This window comes from Salvelinus namaycush, chromosome 35 (assembly GCF_016432855.1).
Source record: "Salvelinus namaycush isolate Seneca chromosome 35, SaNama_1.0, whole genome shotgun sequence".
NCBI lineage: Eukaryota > Metazoa > Chordata > Actinopteri > Salmoniformes > Salmonidae > Salvelinus > Salvelinus namaycush.
In genome coordinates this window covers 4,646,999-4,666,116 of record NC_052341.1, presented here as the reverse complement: position 1 = coordinate 4,666,116, position 19,118 = coordinate 4,646,999, and the positions used below count along the sequence as shown (strand labels likewise).

General features: G+C 47.4%; 1 protein-coding gene across 1 annotated transcript in view; it reads right to left on the bottom strand.

Moving 5' to 3' along the window:
• Positions 1 to 19,118, bottom strand: part of LOC120029364 (transforming acidic coiled-coil-containing protein 2-like) — a 76,841-nt gene that overhangs the window by 26,368 nt on the left and 31,355 nt on the right. Inside the window, exons 6-12 of the mRNA XM_038974592.1 lie at positions 13,525 to 13,585; positions 12,892 to 13,114; positions 8,771 to 8,820; positions 5,336 to 5,442; positions 4,839 to 5,022; positions 4,191 to 4,340; positions 1,420 to 1,512 (exon numbers count right to left, since the gene is read on the bottom strand). Of these exons, the coding sequence (XP_038830520.1) occupies positions 1,420 to 1,512; positions 4,191 to 4,340; positions 4,839 to 5,022; positions 5,336 to 5,442; positions 8,771 to 8,820; positions 12,892 to 13,114; positions 13,525 to 13,585 (868 nt within the window). The remainder of the gene's footprint in view (positions 1 to 1,419; positions 1,513 to 4,190; positions 4,341 to 4,838; positions 5,023 to 5,335; positions 5,443 to 8,770; positions 8,821 to 12,891; positions 13,115 to 13,524; positions 13,586 to 19,118) is intronic.

Genomic DNA, 19,118 nt, shown 5'->3' with positions numbered 1-19,118 from the left:
AGTGAGGGTGGTGAAACATCAGACAGCATGAGAGAGACGAGATGGGAGAATAGAGGAGGAGGAAGAGGAGTGGGGAAGAGACATGGGAATAGACAGATGTCTTCTTTAAGAAACTCTTTGAAGAGGTAGGGTAGGTCCTTTCGGGAAGACTCTGCTGTCCTAGCTTCAGGGGGAAGATGGACAGGGACTCTGCTGTCCTAGCTTCAGGGGGAAGATGGGCAGGGACTCTGCTGTCCTAGCTTCAGGGGGAAGATGGTTCCACCATTGGGGTGCCAGGACAGAGAAGAGCTTGGACTGGGCTGAGCGGAAACTGACTTCCCATAGGGGGTGGGACGTCCAAGAGACCAGAGGTGGACCGGAGATTACTTTCAGGGTGATGAACCATCTAAAATGAAGTTGTGAAATCTTGCACCTTCTCCAAACCTTAAACCAGGTGTCAATGAACCTTTTGTTGCGGACATTCAACCTGAAATGAGGTTATGTGTTGATACTTGATGAAACCTACCCGACAGACCTCACTTTCATCACATCTGGTGTGACCCTGTTGTGTTCATCAATGTTGTTGTTCGTTGTTGTTATTTACCAGAAAAACAACAGTATATCATCATAATGATGACTCCCATTTGATTGAGGAATGACTACAGATTGATGAGTAGGTTTGCAAAATTCCAGTTACTTTTCCCCCCAAAATTCCCAAGTTTTCCAGAAATCAGTGTTGGAAGAGTCCTGGATTAAAGACAGAATAAGCAGGTGGAAATCCAGATTCCTCCAAACAGGATTCCTGGAAAACCTGGGAATTTTGGTGAAAGTTACCGGAATTGTGCAACCCAACGAATGAGGATAAAGTAGAGTTATCAGATGGTGACCGACCCAGATGAAGTAAACGATATCCCCAATTCACCTTAGTGTTTATTGAAGCTTTTCCTGGTCAGGCCAACAGGCAACATGCATGAATGGGTTTGATACAAAAGCCAAGGAGAGAAAAGGCCCAGCACTCTTTTCTGCTGATTGGTTCAGGAAAGCTGGTGATTGGAAATCAGGGGCTAGGGGTCACAGGTCAGGGGCTAGAAGCCGTGTTAGAGATGTTACATGGGGAAATACAGGAAGCAGCAGTTGTTGTTGTTGTTGAGTAACGGCCATGGGTTCACACACACACACACACACACACACACACACACACACACACACACACACACACACACACACACACACACACACACACACACACACACACACACACACACACACACACACACACACACACACACACACACACACACACACACACATACACAATGGTGTGACTAAAGGGGGGGCAGGCTGAGACACGCTCATGCTGCTCACACAGTCACACACACACACGTGCACACACACACACACGGTGAGCAGGTACAGGTGCAGGCTGATTCAGCTCAGTACCTGGGGGGTGACAGTGGAGAGGGAGGGGCTGTCTGAGAGGTGTTTGGCTACCTGCAGAGCCTCTATCCTCAGAGCAGCTAGAACCAGTTCCTCCTGAGACGCAGGTAGGACGGGGGGGGAGGGGTGAGTGGGAGGAGGGAGGGTGTGGCCGGAGGGAGGAGGAAGGGTGTGGCCGGAGGGAGGAGGAAGGGGAGGAGACATAAAGGGAACCAGAAGTTGAGGCTACTTACTTCCCACCTACAGTACCCACACACACTCACAGATCAACAAACAGTCACACACACATACAGTAGTCAACACTTAACAGGCTAACATATTGTAGATAAAGGCAAAGGAAGCTCTGAAAGTAATGGAGTAGCTAAGGTAAAGGAAGCTCTGAAAGTAATGGAGTAGCTAAGGTAAAGGAAGCTCTGAAAGTAATGGAGTAGCTAAGGTAAAGGAAGCTCTGAAAGTAATGGAGTAGCTAAGGTAAAGGAAGCTCTGAAAGTAACGGAGTAGCTAAGGTAAAGGAAGCTCTGAAAGTAATGGAGTAGCTAAGGTAAAGGAAGCTCTGAAAGTAATGGAGTAGCTAAGGTAAAGGAAGCTCTGAAAGTAATGGAGTAGCTAAGGTAAAGGTAGCTCTGAAAGTAATGGAGTAGCTAAGGTAAAGGAAGCTCTGAAAGTAATGGAGTAGCTAAGGTAAAGGAAGCTCTGCAAGTAATGGAGTAGCTAAGGTAAAGGAAGCTCTGAAAGTAATGGAGTAGCTAAGGTAAAGGAAGCTCTGAAAGTAATGGAGTAGCTAAGGTAAAGGAAGCTCTGAAAGTAATGGAGTAGCTAAAGTAAAGGAAGCTCTGAAAGTAATGGAGTAGCTAAGGTAAAGGAAGCTCTGAAAGTAATGGAGTAGCTAAGGTAAAGGAAGCTCTGAAAGTAATGGAGTAGCTAAGGTAAAGGAAGCTCTGAAAGTAATGGAGTAGCTAAGGTAAAGGAAGCTCTGAAAGTAATGGAGTAGCTAAGGTAAAGGAAGCTCTGAAAGTAATGGAGTAGCTAAGGTAAAGGAAGCTCTGAAAGTAATGGAGTAGCTAAGGTAAAGGAAGCTCTGAAAGTAATGGAGTAGCTAAGGTAAAGGAAGCTCTGAAAGTAATGGAGTAGCTAAGGTAAAGGAAACTCACTAAACAACAGGGTGAAAATAAAGAGAGGCAGAGACAGTGAGGACACACACTCATCCTCAAACACCAATAGCATAACCATGATAAATCAATAGTATAACCATGATAAATCAATAGTATAACCATGATAAATCAATAATATAACCATGATAAATCAATAATATAACCATGATAAATCAATAATATAACCATGATAAATCAATAGTATAACCATGATAAATCAATAATATAACCATGATAAATCAATAATATAACCATGATAAATCAATAATATAACCATGATAAATCAATAGTATAACCATGATAAATCAATAGTATAACCATGATAAATCAATAATATAACCATGATAAATCAATAATATAACCATGATAAATCAATAATATAACCATGATAAATCAATAATATAACCATGATAAATCAATAGTATAACCATGATAAATCAATAATATAACCATGATAAATCAATAATATAACCATGATAAATCAATAGTATAACCATGATAAATCAATAGTATAACCATGATAAATCAATAATATAACCATGATAAATCAATCATATAAATCAATAGTATAACCATGATAAATCAATAGTATAACCATGATAAATCAATAATATAACCATGATAAATCAATAATATAAATCAATAGTATAACCATGATAAATCAATAGTATAACCATGATAAATCAATAATATAACCATGATAAATCAATAATATAAATCAATAGTATAACCATGATAAATCAATAATATAACCATGATAAATCAATAATATAACCATGATAAATCAATAATATAACCATGATAAATCAATAATATAAATCAATAATATAACCATGATAAATCAATAGTATAACCATGATAAATCAATAATATAAATCAATAGTATAACCATGATAAATCAATAATATAAATCAATAGTATAACCATGATAAATCAATAATATAAAGCAGTAGTATAACCATGATAAATCAATAGTATAACCATGATAAATCAATAATATAACCATGATAAATCAATAATATAACCATGATAAATCAATAGTATAACCATGATAAATCAATAGTATAACCATGATAAATCAATAATATAACCATGATAAATCAATAGTATAACCATGATAAATCAATAATATAACCATGATAAATCAATAATATAACCATGATAAATCAATAATATAAATCAATAATATAACCATGATAAATCAATAATATAAATCAATAATATAACCATGATAAATCAATAATATAACCATGATAAATCAATAGTATAACAATGATAAATCAATAATATAAATCAATAATATAAATCAATAATATAACCATGATAAATCAATAGTATAACAATGATAAATCAATAATATAAATCAATAATATAAATCAATAATATAACCATGATAAATCAATAGTATAACCATGATAAATCAATAATATAAATCAATAATATAAATCAATAATATAACCATGATAAATCAATCAAATAAATCAATAACATACCCATGATAAATCAATAATATAACCCTAATAAATCAATAATATAACCATGATAAATCAATAATACGATAGAGAGGGTCCAAAGGGAAGCAGGTTGGCACGCCAGGTAGAACTCTGACTCTAATCAACACACCTGTAGTTTGAGGGCGAAGGCAGTGGGGTTGGTCTCTGCTAGGTCAGGCTCCACAGCCTCCAGGTACACCAGGGGGTCAGGACACTCAGACAGCCTGGTTAAGAGGGGTGCGTCTGGGGCTGGGACCTCCATAGGGCCCTGGGTGGGTAGCTACAGTACAGGGGGTGGCAGCAGGGAGGCGGAAGGGGGTGAGGAGCGGGGTGAGGAGCCGGTCAGCGTTGCGTAGCAAAGCTTTGGGCAGTGTCAGAAGGTTGGTAGTGGCTGAGATGCTGAGAAGGAGGTATGAGTTGTTTCTTGCTGGCTGGTAGGTAGTTTATGGTAGTTACCTTATGGAAGTTAACTTACGCCAGGGCTTTGAAAGTTTAACCGGGGTAGCATCTACACTGGAGGCCATACAGTATTTAGGGTTGGCACTGTCGCCTTCTACTGTATACATGACAATAACACGGACAGAGTTGAGAGGTCGCGGCATAGCGAACTGGGAAAGAAAATGTGCCGTAACATTGTATTCTGAGATGAGCCTGACACAAAGAGCGTACAGATGGAAGACGACGAGAAACATACAGTCATTGCATCAGGTGTATTGCTAGATTTTTTTTTCTCCAAACGTATTGATTGACAGCCAGAGAGTTCAATATTGTGACTCACCACTCCATGATCCCTGTCTGTGCTCTGTGTCCGTCTGAGTGACTGGCTCTCTCTCTTCCTGGTCTTCTCCTTCTCTCCAGCGGACCCCTCCGGACCGGGCCGAGACCCCTCCGGACCGGGCCGAGAGCCCAGCACAGGGGTCTTCATCTGGGCTGTGATCTGGGCCTCTATCTCCTCAAAACTCCTAGAGAGAGGGAGAGAAGGAAGGAGGGATGTTGAGGAGGACAGAGAGGATCTATGTGTGGTAGAAGCATTAAAATAGTGACTAGAAGGGGATAGTAACTGAAATGTTGTTCGGCATACCCTTCTAAATCCGAGATTTAGAACTAATTACTAATGTAATTCGTGCTCATGTTGATCACTGTGTGTGACTAAAGAGTGTGTGTGTGTGTGTGTGTGTGTGTGTGTGTGTGTGTGTGTGTGTGTGTGTGTGTGTGTGTGTGTGTGTGTGTGTGTGTGTGTGTGTGTGTGTGTGTGTGTGTGTGTGTGTGTTGTACCCTGTGCAGGGAGAGTTGGGTTCTGATCCGTGGTTAGGCTTGGTCAGGCTGTCTGTCACAGAGTCCAGCTTCAAGTAGAGAGCAGAAGGTTTCTTCACAGACAGAGGCTGGAGAGAGAGAGAGTGTGAGAGAGGGCAGGAGTGTGTGAGAAAGAGAGAGAGTGTGTGTGTGAGTCAGAGAGTGAGAGTGTGAGAGAGAGTAGGGGAGAGAGAGATAGAGTAGGAGAGAGTAGGAGAGGACATTAATACAATTAGTCCCAACCAAATCACGAAAAAACAAAAAGACTATTACTTGACACATTGGAAATAATTAACAAAAATCAGAGCAAACTAGAATGCCATTTAACAGAGAGTACACAGTGGCAGAATACCTGACCACTGTGGTAAAATACCTGACCACTGTGGCAGAATACCTGACCACTGTGGTAAAATACCTGACCACTGTGGCAGAATACCTGACCACTGTGGCAGAATACCTGACCACTGTGGTAAAATACCTGACCACTGTGGTAAAATACCTGACCACTGTGGTAGAATACCTGACCACTGTGGTAAAACACCTGACCACTGTGGCAGAATACCTGACCACTGTGGTAAAATACCTGACCACTGTGGTAAAATACCTGACCACTGTGGTAAAATACCTGACCACTGTGGTAAAATACCTGACCACTGTGGTAGAATACCTGACCACTGTGGTAAAACACCTGACCACTGTGGTAAAATACCTGATCACAGTGGCTGACCCAAACATAAGGAAAGCTTTGACTATGTACAGACTCAGTGAGCATAGCCTTGCTATTGAGAAAGGCCGCCGTAGGCAGACCCGGCTCTCAAGAGAAGACAGACTATGTGCACACTGCCCACAAAATGAGGTGGAAACTGAGCTGCACTTCCTTACTTCCTGCCAAATGTATGACCGTAATAGAGACACATATTTCCCTCAGATTACACAGATCCACAAAGAATTCGAAAACAAACCCGATTTTAATAAACTCCCATATCTACTGGGTGAAATACCACAGTGTTCCATCACAGCAGCAAGATTTGTGACCTGTTGCCACAAGAAAAGGTAAACCAGTGAAGAACAAACACCATTGTAAATACAACCCATATTTATGCTTATTTATTTTCCCTTCTGTACTTTAACCATTTGTACATCATTACAACACTGTTTTTAGACATAATATGACATTTGAAATGTCTTTATTCCTTTGGAACTTCTGTGAGTGTTATGTTCACTGTTCATTTTTATTGTTTATTTCACTTTTGTTGATAATCTACTTCACTTGCTTTGGCAATGTTAACATATGTTTCCCATGCCAATAAAGCCCTTACATTGAAATTGAATTGAGAGAGAGAGAGATGCTTTGGCATTGTTAATATACAGTATGTTTTGAAATTGAACCAAGAGCACACAGCAGCAGTAAAATATGTCAGAAACACAAAGATATTTTAACACTAAAGTATGCAAGGACAGTCCGTCTCAAAGACAGTCCGTCTCGAGGACAGTCCTTCTCGAGGACAGTCCTTCTCGAGGACAGTCCGTCTCGAGGACAGTCCGTCTCAATCATTATGTCAGGTAAACATATAGACATACTGTAAGTAACCAGTATCGAATCTTCATAGATCACTTCAGAATTTGAGCTAGTTTCACTTCTATCTCCCGACCCCTTCCTATCTGACTGACAGCACAGACTGTGGATAGATATTCACCTGTGAAGAGGAACCTTCCTATCAGACTGTGGATAGATATTCCCTGGTGAAGAGGAACCTTCCTATCAGACTGTGGATAGATATTCCCCCGGTGAAGAGGAACCTTCCTATCAGACTGTGGATAGATATTCACCTGTGAAGAGGAACCTTCCTATCTGACTGTGGATAGATATTCCCCCGGTGAAGAGGAACCTTCCTATCAGACTGTGGATAGATATTCCCCCGGTGAAGAGGAACCTTCCTATCAGACTGTGGATAGATATTCCCCCGGTGAAGAGGAACATTCCTATCAGACTGTGGATAGATATTCCCCCGGTGAAGAGGAACCTTCCTATCAGACAGTGGATAGATATTCCCCCGGTGAAGAGGATCCTGTGGATAGATATTCCCGGGTGAAGAGGAACATTCCTATCAGACTGTGGATAGATATTCCCCGGTGAAGAGGAACCTTCCTATCAGACTGTGGATAGATATTCCCCCGGTGAAGAGGATCCTGTGGATAGATATTCCCTGGTGAAGTGGAACCTTCCTATCAGACTGTGGATAGATTTTCCCCCGGTGAAGAGGAACCTTCCTATCAGACTGTGGATAGATATTCACCGGTGAAGAGGAACCTTCCTATCAGACTGTGGATAGATATTCCCCCGGTGAAGAGGAACCTTCCTATCAGACTGTGGATAGATATTCCCCCGGTGAAGAGGAACCTTCCTATCAGACTGTGGATAGATATTCACCGGTGAAGAGGAACCTTCCTATCAGACTGTGGATAGATATTCCCCGGTGAAGAGGAACCTTCCTATCAGACTGTGGATAGATATTCCCCCGGTGAAGGGGAACCTTCCTATCAGACTGTGGATAGATATTCCCCGGTGAAGAGGAACCTTCCTATCAGACTGTGGATAGATATTCCCCGGTGAAGAGGAACCTTCCTATCTGACTGTGGATAGATATTCCCCCGGTGAAGAGGAACCTTCCTATCAGACTGTGGATAGATTTTCCCTCGGTGAAGAGGAACCTGTGGATAGATATTCAATGGTGAAGAGGAACCTTCCTATCAGACTGTGGATAGATTTTCCCCCGGTGAAGAGGAACCTTCCTATCAGACTGTGGATAGATTTTCCTCCGGTGAAGAGGAACCTTCCTATCAGACTGTGGATAGATATTCCCCGGTGAAGAGGAACCTTCCTATCAGACTGTGGATAGATATTCCCCGGTGAAGAGGAACCTTCCTATCTGACTGTGGATAGATTTTCCCCCGGTGAAGAGGAACCTTCCTATCAGACTGTGGATAGATTTTCCCCCGGTGAAGAGGAACCTGTGGATAGATATTCACCGGTGAAGAGGAACCTTCCTATCAGACTGTGGATAGATATTCCCCCGGTGAAGAGGAACCTTCCTATCAGACTGTGGATAGATATTCCCCCGGTGAAGAGGAACCTTCCTATCAGACTGTGGATAGATATTCCCCCGGTGAAGAGGAACCTTCCTATCAGACTGTGGATAGATATTCCCCGGTGAAGAGGAACCTTCCTATCAGACTGTGGATAGATATTCCCCCGGTGAAGAGGATCCTGTGGATAGATATTCCCCCGGTGAAGAGGAACCTGTGGATAGATATTCCCCCGGTGAAGAGGAACCTGTGGATAGATATTCCCCCGATGAAGAGGACCTGTTGATAGATATTCCCTCGGTGAAGAGGAACCTGTGGATAGATACTCACCGGCGAAGAAGAGACAATCTTCTCCATGTACTCAATCTCATGGTCTGACACTGGAGACAACAGAAAAGACAGAGTTAGAGACACTCAATCTCATGGTCTGACACTGGAGACAACAGAAAAGACAGAGTTAGAAACAGAAAGAGAGAAAATAGAAAATTGTCAGAGGAAGAACAGTGACAGTTAAGGACAGAAAAGGCTGGCTGGACTAGGTTAGACTGGGCTGGACTAGGTTAGACTGGGATGGACTAGGCTAGACTGGGATGGACTAGGTTAGACTGGCTGGGCTAGGTTAGACTGGGCTGGACTAGGTTAGACTGGCTGGGCTAGGTTAGACTGGCTGGGCTAGGTTAGACTGGGATGGACTAGGTTAGACTGGCTGGGCTAGGTTAGACTGGGCTGGACTAGGTTAGACTGGGCTGGACTAGGTTAGACTGGGATGGACTAGGTTAGACTGGGATGGACTAGGTTAGACTGGGATGGACTAGGTTAGACTGGCTGGGCTAGGTTAGACTGGGATGGACTAGGTTAGACTGGGATGGACTAGGTTAGACTGGGATGGACTAGGCTAGACTGGGCTGGACTAGGTTAGACTGGGCTGGACTAGGTTAGACTGGGCTGGACTAGGTTAGACGGGGCTGGACTAGGTTAGACTGGGCTGGACAAGGCTAGACTGGGATGGACTAGGTTAGACTGGGATGGACTAGGCTAGACTGGGCTGGACTAGGTTAGACTGGGCTGGACTAGGTTAGACTGGGCTGGACTAGGTTAGACTGGGAATGACTAGGTTAGACTGGGCTGGACTAGGTTAGAATGGGATGGACTAGGTTAGACTGGGCTGGACTAGGTTAGACTAGGATGGACTAGGTTAGACTGGGCTGGACAGGGCTAGACTGGGCTGGACTAGGTTAGACTGGGATGAACTAGGTTAGACTGGGCTGGACTAGGTTAGACTGGGCTGGACAAGGCTAGACTGGACTGGACAAGGCTAGACTGGGATGGACTAGGTTAGACTGGGATGGACTAGGTTAGACTGGGATGGACTAGGTTAGACTGGCTGGGCTAGGTTAGACTGGGATGGACTAGGTTAGACTGGCTGGGCTAGGTTAGACTGGGCTGGACTAGGTTAGACTGGGCTGGACTAGGTTAGACTGGCTGGGCTAGGTTAGACTGGCTGGGCTAGGTTAGACTGGCTGGGCTAGGTTAGACTGGCTGGGCTAGGTTAGACTGGGCTGGACTAGGTTAGACTGGGATGGACTAGGTTAGACTGGGCTGGACTAGGTTAGACTGGGATGGACTAGGTTAGACTGGGCTGGACTAGGTTAGACTGGGCTGACTAGGTTAGACTGGGATGGACTAGGTTAGACTGGGCTGGACTAGATTAGACTGGGCTGGACTAGGTTAGACTGGGCTGGACAAGTTTAGACTGGGATGGACTAGGTTAGACTGGGATGGACTAGGCTAGACTGGGCTGGACTAGGCTAGACTGGGATGGACTAGGTTAGACTGGGATGGACTAGGTTAGACTGGCTGGGCTAGGTTAGACTGGGATGGACTAGGTTAGACTGGGATGGACTAGGCTAGACTGGGCTGGACTAGGTTAGACTGGGCTGGACTAGGTTAGACTGGGCTGGACTAGGTTAGACGGGGCTGGACAAGGCTAGACTGGGATGGACTAGGTTAGACTGGGCTGGACTAGGTTAGACTGGGCTGGACAAGGCTAGACTGGGCTGGACAAGGCTAGACTGGGATGGACTAGGTTAGACTGGGATGGACAAGGTTAGCCTGGGATGGACTAGGTTAGACTGGGCTGGACTAGGTTAGACTGGGCTGGACTAGGTTAGACTGGGCTGGACAAGTTTAGACTGGGCTGGACAAGGCTAGACTTGGATGGACTAGGTTAGACTGGGATGGACTAGGCTAGACTGGGCTGGACTAGGCTAGACTGGGCTGGACTAGGTTAGACTGGGATGGACTAGGTTAGACTGGGCTGGACAAGGCTAGACTGGGATGGACTAGGTTAGACTGGGATGGACTAGGCTAGACTGGGCTGGACTAGGCTAGACTGGGATGGACTAGGTTAGACTGGGATGGACTAGGTTAGACTGGGCTGGACTAGGCTAGACTGGGCTGGACTAGGCTAGACTGGGATGGACTAGGTTAGACTGGGATGGACTAGGTTAGACTGGGATGGACTAGGTTAGACTGGGCTGGACTAGGTTAGACTGGGATGGACTGGGTTAGACTGGGATGGACTAGGTTAGACTGGGCTGGACAGGGCTAGACTGGGAAGAACTAGGTTAGACTGGGCTGGACTAGGTTAGACTGGGCTGGACAATGCTAGACTGGGCTGGACAAGGTTAGACTGGGCTGGAATATGTTAGACTGGCTGGACTAGGTTAGACTGGGAAGGACTAGGTTAGACTGGGCTGGACAAGGCTAGACTGGGCTGGACTAGGTTAGACTGGCTGGACTAGGTTAGACTGGGATGGACTAGGTTAGACTGGGCTGGACTAGGTTAGACTGGGCTGGACTGGGTTAGACTGGGCTGGACTAGGTTAGACTGGGCTGGACAGGGCTAGACTGGGCTGGACTAGGTTAGACTGGGATGAACTAGGTTAGACTGGGCTGGACTAGGTTAGACTGGGCTGGACAAGGCTAGACTGGACTGGACAAGGCTAGACTGGGATGGACTAGGTTAGACTGGGCTGGACTAGGCTAGACTGGGCTGGACTAGGTTAGACTGGGCTGGACTAGGCTAGACTGGGCTGGACTAGGTTAGACTGGGCTGGACTAGGTTAGACTGGGCTGGACTAGGTTAGACTGGGATGGACTAGGTTAGACTGGGCAAGGTTAGACCGGGCTGGACTAGGTTAGACTGGGCTGGACTAGGTTAGACTGGTCTGGACTAGGTTAGACTGGTCTGGACTAGGTTAGACTGGGCTGGACTAGGTTAGACTGGGCTGGACAAGAATAGACTGGGCTGGACAGGGCTAGACTGGGCTGGACAGGGCTAGACTGGGCTGGACAGGGCTAGACTGGGCTGGACTAGGTTCGACTGGGCTGAACTAGGTTAGACTGGGCTGGACTAGGTTAGACTGGGCTGGACTAGGTTAGACTGGGCTGGACAAGGCTAGACTGGGCTGGACAAGGCTAGACTGGGATAGACTGGGATGGACTAGGCTAGACTGGGCTGGACTAGGCTAGACTGGGCTGGACTAGGTTAGACTGGGATGGACTAGGTTAGACTGGGCTGGACTATGCTAGACTCGGCTGGACTAGGCTAGACTGGGATGGACTAGGTTAGACTGGGATGGACTAGGTTAGACTGGGATGGACTAGGTTAGACTGGGCTGGACTAGGCTAGACTCGGCTGGACTAGGCTAGACTGGGATGGACTAGGTTAGACTGGGATGGACTAGGTTAGACTGGGATGGACTAGGTTAGACTGGGATGGACTAGGTTAGACTGGGATGGACTAGGTTAGACTGGGATGGACTAGGTTAGACTGGGCTGGACAGGGCTAGACTGGGATGAACTAGGTTAGACTGGGCTGGACTAGGTTAGACTGGGCTGGACAAGGCTAGACTGGGCTGGACAAGGTTAGACTGGGCTGGAATAGGTTAGACTGCCTGGACTAGGTTAGACTGGGATGGACTAGGTTAGACTGGGATGGACTAGGTTAGACTGGGCTGGACTAGGTTAGACTGGGATGGACTAGGTTAGACTGGGCTGGACAAGGCTAGACTGGACTGGACTAGGCTGAAATAAGATGGACTGGACTAGGCTGGACTTGGCTGGACTGGGCTTGGCTGGATAAGGCTAGACTGGGTTGGACTAGACTGTTCATGTCTGTCTCTTCATGTACTGCATAGCTGTAGGACCCACTTTTAACCCAGACAGGCAGACATACTCTGGGTAGCTGGATAGCTAGCTGCTTAATTAACGTCTAATAGAAATCAATAGTGATGCTGCTAACAGCATGCAGACATTAACTTTGACATGAAATTGTTCAATAACTATTGAATTACATTTTTATTTTTAACTCTCTCCCTTTCTGGCTCCATTTGATCAATGTCAGCCTTGATTTGGCCATATGTATATTGAAGGAAACACTCACTTACCTCGACTGTTCTCGTTGACAAAGGCTGTGAGGTCAGAGGGTTGGGGGAAGTCCTCATGGGGTTCAGAGGTCCTCTCTGCCTCCATGTATGCCCACTTGTGGTTGGTTGAGGAGACCAGCTTCTCTTTTTGATTGGAGGAAGAGGCCAGCTTCTCTTCGTCTGTAGCGTGGTCGTCCTGTAGCGGGGGGCTATGAGGCTGGGCTTCATCTACTGGGGTGGACTCCTGGAGCGGAGGAAGGAGGTGAGGGGTTGTGGAGGTGAGGAGGTGAGGAGGTGAGGAGGTGTGGAGGTGTGGAGGTGAGGAGGTGTGGAGGTGAGGAGGTGTGGAGGTGAGGAGGTGAGGAGGTGAGGAGGTGAGGAGGTGTGGAGGTGTGGAGGTGAGGAGGTGAGGAGGTGAGGAGGTGAGGAGGTGTGGAGGTGAGGGGTTGTGGAGGTGTGTGTGTATGTAGAGATGTGTTGAGGTGTGTGTGTGTGTGTGTGTGTGTGTGTGTGTGTGTGTGTGTGCGTGCGTGCGTGCGTGCGTGCGTGCGTGCGTGCGTGCGTGCGTGCGTGCGTGCGTGCGTGCGTGCGTGCGTGCGTGCGTGTGTGTGTAGAGAGAGATGTGTTGAGGTGTGTGTGTGAGAGAAGACTGACCTGTGATGATAGCTCAGACGTGGGCGATCTCTTTGGGGACCTCTTGACTCTGAAAGTATTACTGGAAGAGGAAGGAGAGAAGAAGAGGAAGGAGAGAAGAAGAGGAAGGAGAGAAGAAGAGGAAGGAGAGAAGAAGAGGAAGGAGAGAAGAAGAGGAAGGAGAGAAGAAGAGGAAGGAAAGAAGAAGAGGAAGGAGAGAAGAAGAGGAAGGAGAGAAGAAGAGGAAGGAGAGAGAGATGTGAGCGGATCAGAGCATCCCTGGCAGAGACTTCATCAATGAACGCTTCATAAATAAGTCAAACCTTAATCAATACATCAACTCTATTGTCTTCTAAACAACAAGAGGCATATTTTTCTCCCTCCTATTGCGTATGTTTAGCTCAGTAAGTAGTCATTCACAACACAAGGGGGGTTAATGACAAAGCGATGATGTCCATGTGCATGGTGTAAAGCAATATCATCAAAACTCAAAATGCGTAATACTCACATGTTGTTGGATTCAACTGATAATACATGTTTCAGGATTTTGCGTCGCTAGTTTAGTTAGCGTACATTGCGTTAATTTGACTAGAATTACAGTAGGTTGGAAGTCAATTTCTGCCTCAACATTTGCTGTCATGATTCACATTGATGGTATACATTAGTCTGGGGTTCCCAAACCTCTCCTCAGGGACCCCCAGACATTACAATCCCTCCCCCCCCCCCCCCCCCCCCCCCCAGATGTTTCACTATGTAATTATAGCTCTGAACTAGCAAAACTGATTCAAGTAGTCAGGGGCTTGAGGATTAGTTGACGAGTTGAATCAGGTCCTAGTTCTGAAATAAATCAAATGCATGGAAAGGCTGCATTAGGCAACAGACTCCAATGTTAATTCTTTGCCTAAGTTAGCGTGTTAGCGTGTTAGCATGTTAGCGTGTTAGCGTGTTAGCATGTTAGCATGTTAGCGTGTTAGCGTGTTAGCATGTTAGCATGTTAGCGTGTTAGCGTGTTAGCGTGTTAGCGATATGAGATGAATAGTCCAAACTAATGCTGTCATGATACCAGTATTGCGAAACTAATATACCAGATTTTCCTGAAGCAGATTTCACTCTATAGTCCTTTCAAACCTACTTTTGTCAAATATTGAGCAAGTTTGTTTTTGCATGGCTCGGTGCCCATTATTCCAACCGTGGCACCGGGTCACCGTGGCACCGGGTAATGCAAAGCGAACCGGGCCCATTGTGTGCTGTAGCTTTCAAAAGAAACACATGAGAATCTGGGTGTTTCCAACATTAGGACTGTTTTCTTCCAGAAATGAATTTTGCTTCATGTTTCCTTTCCACAATACGGGTAGTGTGACCACCCTCGCCTAAACCCAAATATACTGCACCTTAGTGTGACCACCCTCGTCTAAACCCAAATATACTGCACCTTAGTGTGACCACCCTCGTCTAAACCCAAATATACTGCACCTTAGTGTGACCACCCTCGTCTAAACCCAAATATACTGCACCTTAGTGTGACCACCCTCGTCTAAACCCAAATATACTGCACCTTAGTGTGACCACCCTCGTCTAAACCCAAATATACTGCACCTTAGTGTGACCACCCTCATCTAAACCCAAATATACTGCACCTTAGCGTGACCACCCTCGTCTAAACCCAAATATACTGCACCTTAGTGTGACCACCCTCGTCTAAACCCAAATATACTGCACCTTAGTGTGACCACCCTCGTCTAAACCCAAATATACTGCACCTTAGTGTGACCACCCTCGCCTAAACCCAAATATACTGCACCTTAGTGTGATCACCCTCGTCTAAACCCAAATATACTGCACCTTAGTGTGACCACCCTCGCCTAAACCCAAATATACTGCACCTTAGTGTGACCACCCTCGTCTAAACTCACGACTAACCTCTGTTGCTCATCAATAGAGGAGCTACTACCGTGTGAATGGTCTCTATCCCTTGGAGAAGAGGTGCCCCGGTACAAGACAAGGTTACATTTATATGGCAGGATGCTCATTGAAGAAAATGGGCCTGGTAGAGCTTCTCTGATTGGTTGGTTTTGCATGGTAGAGCTTGTCTGATTGGTTGATGGGCGTGGTAGAGTTTCTCTAATTGGTTGGGTTTTTATGGTAGAGCTTGCCTGATTGGTTGATGGGCCTGGTAGAGCTTCTCTGATTGGTTGGTTTTTTATGGTAGAGCTTGTCTGATTGGTTGATGGGCCTGGTAGAACTTCTCTGATTGGTTGGTTTTTTATGGTAGAGATTGGTTGATGGGCCTGGTAGAGCTTCTCTGATTGGTTGGTTTTTTATGGTAGAGCTTGTCTGATTGGTTGATGGGCGTGGTAGAGCTTCTCTGATTGGTTGTCTTTATGTTACTGGTGTGTTAATAAGGAGGAAGACAGGGTTGCAACATTTCCCAGGTTTTCCAGAAATCCTGGTTGGGAAGATTCCCAGAATTTCAGGAGAACCTGTGAATTTGGGGAAAGTTAGAAGGAGAGGAGCACGACGGGGAGGAGCACGGCGGGGAGGAGCACGACGGGGAGGAGCACGACTCCCGATGGGGAGGAGCACGACGGGGAGGAGCAAGACGGGGAGGAGCACGACGGGGAGGAGCGGGACGGGGAGGAGCGGGACGGGGAGGAGCACGGCCGGGAGGAGCACGACGAGGAGGAGCACGACGGGGAGGAGCGGGACGGGGAGGAGCGGGACGGGGAGGAGCACGACGGGGAGGAGCACGACGGGGAGGAGCACGACGGGGAGGAGCGGGTGGGGGGGAGCACGACTCCCGATGGGGAGGAGCACGACGGGGAGGAGCACGACGGGGAGGAGCACGACGGGGAGGAGCACGACGGGGAGGAGCGGGACGGGGAGGAGCACGACGGGGAGGAACACGACGGGGAGGAGCGGGACGGGGAGGAGCACGACGGGGAGGAGCACGACGGGGAGGAGCGGGACGGGGAGAAGCACGACTCCCGATGGGGAGGAGCACGACGGGGAGGAGCATGACGGGGAGGAGCACGACGGGGAGGAGCGCGACGGGGAGGAGCGGGACGGGGAGGAGCGGGACGGGGAGGAGCGGGACGGGGAGGAGCACGACGGGGAGGAGCACGATGGGGAGGAGCACGACTCCCGATGGGGAGGAGCACGACTCCCGATGGGGAGGAGCACGACGGGGAGGAGCACGACGGGGAGGAGCGGGACGGGGAGGAGCACGACGGGGAGGAGCACGACGGGGAGGAGCACGACGGGGTAACATGCTCACTCTGAGAGTTTAGAAAAAAGGGAATATCACATCTACAGTTAGAGGTCAAAACAGTCCTGCTGACATTACTGTACTTACAACAGACAACACAGAGAGGAACCCTTCGCCTTCCTGTGGCATACGAGAACACACAGACAGGTGACAGAGAGACAGACAGGAGACAGAGAGACAGACAGGAGACAGAGAGACAGACAGGAGACAGAGAGACAGACAGGAGACAGAGAGACAGACAGGAGACAGAGAGGAGACAGAGAGACAGACAGGTGACAGAGAGACAGACAGGTGACAGAGAGACAGACAGGTGGCAGAGAGGCAGACAGGTGTCAGAGAGACAGACAGGAGACAGAGAGGTGATAGAGAGACAGACATGAGACAGAGAGACAGACAGGTGACAGAGAGACAGACAGGTGACAGAGAGACAGACAGGAGACAGAGAGACAGACAGGAGACAGAGAGACAGACAGGTGACAGAGAGACAGACAGGTGGCATAGAGGCAGACAGGATACAGAGAGACAGACAGGAGACAGACAGGTGACAGAGAGACAGACATGAGACAGAGAGACAGACATGAGACAGAAAGACAGACAGGTGACAGAGAGACAGACAGGTGACAGAGAGACAGACAGGAGACAGAGAGACAGACATGAGACAGAGAGACAGACAGGTGACAGAGAGACAGACAGGTGGCAGAGAGGCAGACAGGATACAGAGAGACAGACAGGAGACAGAGAGACAGACAGGAGACAGAGAGACAGACAGGAGACAGAGAGACAGACAGGAGACAGAGAGGAGACAGAGAGACAGACAGGTGACAGAGAGACAGACAGGTGACAGAGAGACAGACAGGTGGCAGAGAGGCAGACAGGTGTCAGAGAGACAGACAGGAGACAGAGAGGTGATAGAGAGACAGACATGAGACAGAGAGACAGACAGGTGACAGAGAGACAGACAGGTGACAGAGAGACAGACAGGAGACAGAGAGACAGACAGGAGACAGAGAGACAGACAGGTGACAGAGAGACAGACAGGTGGCATAGAGGCAGACAGGATACAGAGAGACAGACAGGAGACAGACAGGTGACAGAGAGACAGACATGAGACAGAGAGACAGACAGGTGACAGAAAGACAGACAGGTGACAGAGAGACAGACAGGTGACAGAGAGACAGACAGGTGACAGAGAGACAGACAGGAGACAGAGAGACAGACATGAGACAGAGAGACAGACAGGTGACAGAGAGACAGACAGGTGGCAGAGAGGCAGACAGGATACAGAGAGACAGACAGGAGACAGAGAGACAGACAGGTGACAGATAGACAGACATGAGACAGAGAGACAGACAGGTGACAGAGAGACAGACAGGAGACAGAGAGACAGACAGGTGACAGAGAGACAGACAGGTGACAGAGAGACAGACAGGTGACAGAGAGACAGACAGGTGACAGAGAGACAGACAGGAGACAGAGAGACAGACATGAGACAGAGAGACAGACAGGTGACAGAGAGACAGACAGGTGGCAGAGAGGCAGACAGGATACAGAGAGACAGACAGGAGACAGAGAGACAGACAGGTGACAGATAGACAGACATGAGACAGAGAGACAGACAGGTGACAGAGAGACAGACAGACAGGTGACAGAGAGACAGACAGGTGACAGAGAGACAGACAGGTGACAGAGAGACAGACATGAGACAGAGAGACAGACAGGAGACAGAGAGACAGACAGGTCACAGAGAGACAGACAGGAGACAGAGACAGACATGAGACAGAGACAGACAGGTGACAGAGAGACAGACAGGAGACAGAGAGACAGACAGGAGACAGAGAGACAGACAGGAGACAGAGAGACAGACAGGAGACAGAGAGACAGACAGGTGACAGAGAGACAGACAGGTGACAGAGACAGACAGGTGACAGAGAGACAGACAGGAGACAGAGAGACAGAGAAACAGACAGGTGACAGAGAGACAGACAGGAGACAGAGGGACAGACAGGTGACAGAGGGACAGACAGGTGACAGAGAGACAGACAGGAGACAGAGAGACAGACAGGAGACAGAGAGACAGACAGGAGACAGAGAGACAGACAGGTGACAGAAGGACAGACAGGTGACAGAGAGACAGACAGGTGACGGAGAGACAGGTGGCACAGACAGAGAGATAACAAAACACACACACACACACACACACACACACACACACACACACACACACACACACACACACACACACACACACACACACACACACACACACACCTTAACAGCTAAAAGGATTCAGTACTACACATACAAACAGAAACACAGAAACAAATGGTAACGTGAAAGTGCCTTATAATCA